General features: G+C 45.8%; 1 protein-coding gene across 1 annotated transcript in view; it reads right to left on the bottom strand.

Annotated features, from left to right (window-relative positions):
* Nucleotides 1–306: 306 nt before the first annotated feature.
* The window catches only part of LOC145411683 (uncharacterized), a 26,888-nt gene continuing 18,837 nt past the window's right edge, over nucleotides 307–8,357 (bottom strand). Inside the window, exons 3-5 of the mRNA XM_080281689.1 lie at nucleotides 7,109–7,400; nucleotides 1,828–1,943; nucleotides 307–397 (exon numbers count right to left, since the gene is read on the bottom strand). Of these exons, the coding sequence (XP_080137815.1) occupies nucleotides 314–397; nucleotides 1,828–1,943; nucleotides 7,109–7,400 (492 nt within the window). The 3' untranslated portion in view covers nucleotides 307–313. The remainder of the gene's footprint in view (nucleotides 398–1,827; nucleotides 1,944–7,108; nucleotides 7,401–8,357) is intronic.

Below are 8,357 nucleotides of genomic sequence, written 5' to 3'. Positions count from 1 at the left end.
ACAGTTGTGTGGTGTGTATACATGTGTGTATGTGATGCTTACGTATTATCCAGTGTATATGTGTCTCCGTGAACGCTGTGTGTACGTATGTGTATGTGATATCAGATGTACATGTACCGGTATATGTGTGTATGGATGTTTGTGGTATGTGCTTGTCTATGTTCGTGTGAAGTAAGGTGAACATAATTATGTGTGTGTGTATGATGTGTATGTATGTAGGTAGGTAGGTAAGTATGGTATATATGTATGTATGTAAGTAGGCAAATATGGTGTGTATGTATGTATGTATGTAGGTAAATATGGTGTGTATGTGTTAGCGTGGTGTAAGAACGATGACGTCACCAGATCGGACCAATAATTCTGACACCCTAGGCAGACACGTCGACTGCCACACAACCTGCGGACGAAACGGGGTGGTTAGCGTTAGATTTCGTTCACCTTAACTTTCCCTGAGCTAAGAAGAAGGGCAGGAGGAGGAGGAGGAGGAGGAGGAAGAAGATAAGAAAATACAGTATGGGGTGTACTAAATGAAAGAGACAACACACACACACACACACACACACACACTTTGAAACGATTAGAAGGTACATGTTCTTTCCGTCATGTAGCGAAAATCTGGTGGCAGCAAATATGTCGTCAAATGTCCCAGCGTCATTTAAGGTTACTGGTATGACGTAAGAGAGGGGTTCCTGGAGACAATAGTGTGTGTGTGTGTGTGTGTGTGTGTGTGTGTGTGTGTGGAGTGGAGGTGTTATAGAGTACAGTACACCTACACCCAACAGCAAACATTGTCCAAGTCACTTTATGATTGTGTGTGTGTGTGTGTGTGTGTGTGTGTGTGTGTGTGTGTGTGTGTGTGTGTGTGTGTGTGTGTGTGTGTGTGTGTGTGTGTGTGTGTGTGTGTGTGTGCGTGTGTGCGTGTGTGAGAGAGAGAGAAAGAACCTGGTAGTAAAGTGGTCATATTTATTTCTGAACGTATTGATTATTTGATTGCCGTCAAATTTTCTCTCTCTCTCTCTCTCTCTCTCTCTCACACACACACACACACACACACACACACACACACACACACACACACACACTCATTGTACGCATCAGCCTTAACAAGATGCTTTTATATTGTCTTCTAAGAAACTGACTTAGAAAAATTTGCGTTTATTTGAGGCGAAGTGTTTATGTGTTGGTCTTTCTATCTAACTGTTTATCTATCTATCTATATTTCTTTCTTGTCTGTTTGTCTGTGTCTGTGACTGTCCGTTTTACGTATATATTCTGTGTTCATCTCTGTATCTTCCTGTGTTTATTTATCAGTATATCAGTTTATCCATTTATCCCACACCACACGACATCCAACATCGGGGAGCCCAAGAAAAGTTAATGAAAGGCAGAAGACAGCTTTACATCTTCCCTCCTGCCTTACCACGCACATTAATCCAGGGACGCTCTTTGTGTGTTAATCCTGCTGCCTCCAGACGATATAGGTGATTGTTGCAGCCAGGGAACAAGTTTTTTTTTTTTTTTTTATGAAAGGAAGAAGGAACCCACGACTAATTTGTTCCCAGGCCGGCGTGTGCATATCATTAAAATCTAATCCGCTCTCTCGAAGAAGGTACACACCATATTGTGGACACTTTTTAGCTAGTCTTTGGAGAAGCATTTTGTGCAGTACTGTACGAGTCAGATTTGAGCATTATTTTCCATCATCATCATCATCACCACCACCACCACCACCATGACCCATTCTTCCTACTTGGAGACGAGATGAGGACTGTCACCAGGACTGAGTAAAGCCCTAGACGGTGCTGGTGGCTTAGCTGTGTGTCTCACCTGGCGTATGGGTCTTGTCCTGGTCACGGTGAGGTGTAGGGGGGTGGAGGGGAGGTCAGCTTTACCCCTACTGGTCCCCACCATACCCATGCAGCCATCACTGCCAACACGACCAGCTGAAAAAAAAAAACAAAATGAATCTGAACTGGATAATATTAAGTTTGGTTTGTAACTACCCAAGGCCCACAACCCCCCACACGCGCAACAGATGTCACTCACTCTTCACATGTCACCACTTGGGCACTAATACTCACCGTCCCTATCGTATATATGTTTAGGTTGTATCAATCAGGACTGCTGAGGAGGTGTAATTCTTTAAAAACGAAATTCAGATCTTGGCATCGTTCCCTAAGACAACCTGGGTTCGATATCGCGTCTTTTCGAATACCAGTCAAACACTCGACCACTTGGAAATAATATTCGTATATTAACACTGTCGAAGGATTCTTTTCTAAATGTGCGAGAATATTCCAGCGATAGCGAGGCGAGAGAGAGAGAGAGAGAGAGAGAGAGAGAGAGAGATCACTGATGGCCTTGTTACTGGTACAATAGCACAACATATAACACAGCCATTACCCAGTTTGATCCCCAAGTTAGCCTACCATATACGACGATACATACGGTCTATCTGTCTCTCTATCTATCTATCTGTCTGTCGTCTGTCTACCTATCTATCTGTGTGTCTGTCTGTCTGTGTATCTGTATCTGTCTATCTGTCTATCTATCTGTGTGTCTATCTGTCTATATTGTATATATTTTATCCCATCTTAATAGGTGGGAGTATAAGACAGGATGATGATGATGATGATAATGAAAGTGATGATGATGATGATGGTAATAATGATGATGATGACGGTGATGACGGTAGTGATGATGGTGGTGACGATGATGATCATGATGATGTATTTCTTTTTCTCTGACAGGAAAGTGTGAGATGCCATTAATGTTCGTCACCCCACACCTGTCCTGCTACTTGTCCGGTTCTGTCAGGTGATCCAGTGAAGATCAGGTAAGTGGGAGGGAGAGGGGAGTGGGAGGGAGGGATGGGAATGGGAGGGAAGCTGGGGACAAACTGGAGGGAGGGAGAGACAAGGAGGAGACAGGATGGAAGTGGAAGGGAGGGTGGGAAGGTGGCAGTGAAAGAGAGAGAGGGACAAGGAAGAACAAGGATGGAAGAGGAAGGGAGGGAAGGTTGGGGTGAAAGGAACTAATCTCACGATCGAAATTAGTCTCAGCCGGAACTAATGGCACGGCCGGAGCTGCTGTAGCTGTAGTCTTTTGCAGAATCAGGCTCATGTGACACGTGAACTCAGTGGACTGTAGGCTTAGATTATGTTGCCCTTGCGTAGCCCACTATCCTCCTTCCGAGTAACATAGAAGCAGCGAAAGGGACGCTTGTATACTCAGGCAGTTGAGCCGGCCAGGTGTATCAGTGCCATCACGTGAAGGCGTCCCTATCCAGCACTAAAGCCGGGAGGAAAAACATTAAACGTTCAGGTAGGCTAACCGGATTTCCCTCGAAAGGTATAACTCTCTCTCTCTCTCTCTCTCTCTCTCTCTCTCTCTCTCTCTCTCTCAAGATAACAAAGCAGAGCAAAACGTATTTTGGAAAAAAAATCTCTCAACAGGATAAGAAATTCAATGATGAAACATTTTACGGGAAAATTGGAAGTGAGAGAGAAAGAGAGAGAGAGAGAGAGAGAGAGAGGGAGGTGCAGAGTGTATATGAGATGTTTGCGTATAACGTGTGCGTGTGTGTGTGTGTGAGAGAGAGAGAGTGTCTGTGGCCCAGTTAAAGTCGCCGGCCCAGTCATTTGCTGTCATAATGAGTCTTGCGATGAGGCACAGATACAGGAGAGAGAGAGAGAGAGAGAGAGAGAGAGAGAGAGAGAGAGGCAGTTAATAATGGGTAGTTGCTAATGGAGTTAAGTTAGTTGAAGTTAGGTTAAGTTAGGTTCTTGATAGAGGGATGAGACAAGGTAAAGAGAAAAAGACGGAGGGATGGAAGGAGAAGGCTGGAGGAGTGGAAAGGGGGAAAAATGGTGAATAGGTACGGTAGTTTAGTTGGGCAATTGTAATGAAATTAGGGTAAGTAAGGTTATTGATAGGAGTACCGTAGGGCAGAGAGGTAAGGAGGAAGAGGAGGGCGGAAGGGGAGACATACGGAAGGAATAAGGGAGGGAAGGAAGGGAGGGGAGGGATGAATAGGGAGGGAGTAGGTAGGGAGTCTTGTAGGTAAATGGGATAGGTTAGATTATTGATTGAAGGAGGGAAGGATAGAGGTAAGGAGGGAGGGAGGGAGGAGGGAGAGAGAAAGTGGAGGGTAGGAGGGAGGTAAGGTAAATAGGTAGGGAATTAGTAAGTCGTTTTGTATGGCAGGTGTAATGGCGTTAGGCAAGGTAAAATTAGGTTCGGTTATTGACAGATGGAGAGGAGATAAGTAAGGGAAAAAGGGAGAAGAGGGAGGTAAGGAGGGAAAGATGAATGAAGGGATGGAGGTAAGGAGGGAGGGAGGGGAGGGAAGGAATAGGGAATGGGTAGGTCGTTTTGTAGGGTAGTTGTAATGGGGTTATTCTGGCTCGGGTCGTTGGCTTCTCATATGGCCGTGAGATGAACCATAATGGACTATTACCAGCCGAGAGAAAGAGAGGGGGGGGGAGAAAAGAGAATTGGGGAGAAAGAGAGAGGTACCGTAGCGATAAAGAGAATTGGCAGGGGAGAGAGAGAGAGAGAGGTGGGGGGAGGGAGGAAGGAGGAGAGATATGGAGAGTGGGAGGGGAGCGAAAAAAAAAAAAAAAAGAGAGAGAGAGAGAGAGGGAAAACATAACCTAGTGAAGCAAGTAATGGATTGGGGAGAAGGAGGGGGAGGGGAGGGGAAGGGGAGGAAGGCTGGAGGAGTAGAATGGGTGATGTACGCAAGGAGAGAGGGAAAGAGAATGGAGAAAGAAGGGAAGGATTAGGAAGAGGGAGGGAAGAATTGTAGAAAGAGAGAGAAGGGTAGGGAGGGAAGGAGAGAGGAAATGTAGAGGAAGAGAGAGAGAGAGAGATCTTTCCTACCTCCATGGGAAGGAAGGAGGTGTGTGGGGGAGGGAAGGAGGGAGGAAAGAAGAACTATAGAGGGAAGAGGGAGGAAAGAAGAACTATAGAGGGAAGGAGTAAGGAGAGAGAAAAAAAAGTTTGGAAGGTGTGAGAGAGGAAAGAAGAATGTCTAAGACAGTGAGTGAGAAGAGATATAGAGTATTGAAGAGATTTATATACTCCGCCTCCCTTACTCCCACGCCTCCCTAACTCCCTCACACACACACACACACACACACACACACATATATATATATATATATATATATATATATGAGAGAGAGAGAGAGAGAAAGTAAAAAACTGGAAGAAGGTGGGACAGAGTATGAAAAAGTATAAAGGAATTTCAAGATCTAGAACCCATCTCGTCCCCCTCACGTCCCCTTTCCCACCCCCCACGCCCCCCTTCCTCCCCACGTCCCCTTCCCCCCCACGCCCCCCTTCCTCCCCACGTCCCCTTTCCCCCCACGTCCCCCTCCCTCATGCATCTCCTTAGCGGCTCATAGGGACTTTCTCCTCTGCCATGCCTTCCAAAGTCCTCACAGATTTTTTGCAGAGTTTTTGACATCGTAAAATTTCAGAAAGCGATCCTACCAAGAGGGCCATATAGTTATTGTCAGTGTTTATTTTTTTCTCCACTTTTTCAGTATGGTGTGTGTGTGTGTGTGTGTGTGTGTGTGTGTGTGTGTGAGAGAGAGAGAGAGGGGGGGAGGGTAACAAACGAGGTAAGGGAAGCGACCACGTCCGTTCAGTTAGTTAAACAAGTTACTCGGATTGTGTTTCTCTCTCTCTCTCTCTCTCTCTCTCTCTCTCTCTCTCTCTCTCTCTCTCTCTCTCTCTCTCTCTTTCTGTATGTATATGTATGTATATAACACTAGCCAGTATATATAATTTTCATTGTAGGGCCTTATTGCAAGTGACTGGAGATTTCGTAACCCCTCATCTTTAGCCACTTATTCTGCTCATTAGCCACGTTGATATAGCATTCTTGACGCACAGTTATGTCTGGAATAACCTCAAAAGTGTCGCAGGAAACCATACCAAAAATATTACCGCTATTTCCTTACAAATGATGGTGTAAATTGGGGTAAAATACAGAAACCCGTCATAGCAGTAGAAATGGACCTTATAATACACAATTTCTCGGCCCGAGTACCTCATTTTATATTTATAAATAGAGAGAGACTGGAACGGAGAATGAGAGATTAACTAGGAGAGTGTACGCGAGTCAGGTGGTGGAAGGGAAGAGGAAAGTCAGTGGGTGTGATGGAGGGATGGGTGGGTTGGAGAGTATATGAGAGACGGGGTGTGCGTTGGAGATAGGGCAGCCTGATGGGGAAAGGAGACCGATGATGATGAGGGAGGGGCATGTGAATTGGGGGAAAGGGCAGCTTGATGGCAGAGGATACGGTGATATGGAGGCGATTCGATTGTAGCCATCTCTTCCGAGATTAAGATGTCTGACAATAGATAGATAGATAGATGGAAAACATTAGCAGAGAGAGAGAGAGAGAGAAGAACCTCCATCCCATCTCTCACTTCAAGAAGGGTGGAGAAGAATGGAAGGAATATTGCCTTCCATTCTCTCCTCGCCCTCCTCCTCCTCCTCTTCCTCTTTCCCCTCTAGCGGTTTGATCTGAGAGAGAGAGAGAGAGAGAGGGAGAGGGAGGGAGGGAGGGGGGGAGGGAGAGAGAGCCAGGATTTTAGGGGTCGGACCAAATTCTGATATATACTGATCGAAATAAAATGGTAACATACTCATGGGCCAGGATGGGGTATACTGCGATAGACTGTAAACTAAGGTACCATTCTGACAAAACTTATACTCAGGTAGATTATATACTATGACTGTAAACTGAGATAGACTTCAGATTATGTACTGAAGTAGATTAATAGGAAGACAGGTGATGAACTGAGATAGCCTGTGTCGTATTACATTTGAGACTGAAATTGACTGTGTTAGGCGTAGACAGTGCACCTTGACCTCTCCCCCAGTACGTCCACAACCGCCATATTGTGTATGTAACTGAGGTATACTGTAAACTGCAATGGGCTCCATATTACGGTACCTTTAAGACTGAATGAGTTGGCCCCGTATGGACCGTGCTGTAGCGTAGGATTTCCAATAGAGACCTGTATAAACTGAGCTCTGTATAAACTGCGACAGATTATAAACTGCGATGGGCTGTGTATATTACGATACCTTTAAGACTGAATGGGTTGGGCCTGTATGGACCATGCTGAAGGGCGTACACGGTATTAGCCTCCCGCAGGACATCCAGGAGCGCCATACGAGGCCCCAGGTCCACCTCCGCCCTTGCCTGGTCCCGCCCCGCCCTGTCCTTGATCACCAGTAGCGCCCGTGGTACCCGCCGACCTACGCCCACGCCCCCAACGCCCACGCCCAGGTCCTCAGTCAAAGGGTCGCCGCTCGCCTGGATAGTGCCCGGACTGCTGCTGCTGCTGCTGCTACCCCGGGCGGACACGGCTGGCACCTGGGGTTAGGGTAGATTAGGTCAGGTTAGGTTAGGGATTAGGTTGGGTTAGCTACTTAGCTTTGTTTGACTTAGGTTGGGTTAGGTTAGGTTGGTGTCGCTGAGTTAGGTTGAGCTGGGTTGTGTTAAGTTAAACCACGTTAGGTTAGGTTAGGTTTGGTGGGATAGTTTGGAATAGGTTAGTTTAAGTTAGATTTGATTTGTTTGGACTGGGATAGGTTAGGTTTGGTTAGGCTAGATCGGGTCAAGTTAGGTTTGATTTGGTTCGGTTGGTTTGGGTTGCGCTGAGGTGAATTGGGGTAAGTTGGGGTGGGTTTGGGTTGCGTTGTGTTGAGTTGGGGTGGATTTGGTTTGAGTTGCGTTGTGTTGGGGTGGGTTTGGGTTGCGTTGTGTTGAGTTGGGGTGGGTTTGGGTTGTGTTGTGTTCAGTTGGGGTGAGTTGGCTTAGTCTGGTCTGGTTACGTGACAGGTTGGGTTCAGTGACAGTGTAAGGTTAGAGTGTATGAGAACAGAGGTGACTTAATACGAAACTAAATCTATACACGTCAGTGTAACACAGCTGTGCAGTTAACACAGCCACACACACACTACCACAACAAGACTACACTCATTACAGGCAGAAGAAAAAAATCAATCTCGCAGAACATTGATTTCCGATACATAAGTTACGAAGACTTTTGACACTTCCGTAGGTACAAAAAATCGAATATTGTGTTATATCTGTCTTTAATTCCTTCACTTCCATAACTATTTGTTGCTTTTGTTCTAGACAGTTTTATTCAGCCGAGGAGAGATTTCGATTTGCAAAGGTTAAATGTTGAGAGAGAGAAAGAGAGGGAGAGGGAGAGAGAGAGAAAGAGAGAGAGAGAGGGTGGAAGGGCTGTCTTTCTTACCCAATATGGTGACAGTGACAAATAAAGCGAGGGATAATTCATAAAAGATAATAACCAACTAAGTA

Source organism: Coenobita brevimanus, chromosome 90 (genome assembly GCF_032717465.1).
Source record: "Coenobita brevimanus isolate Jiangsu-jjx chromosome 90, ASM3271746v2, whole genome shotgun sequence".
Classification (NCBI taxonomy): Eukaryota; Metazoa; Arthropoda; class Malacostraca; order Decapoda; family Coenobitidae; genus Coenobita; species Coenobita brevimanus.
This window is presented reverse-complemented; position numbering and strand designations above follow the sequence as displayed.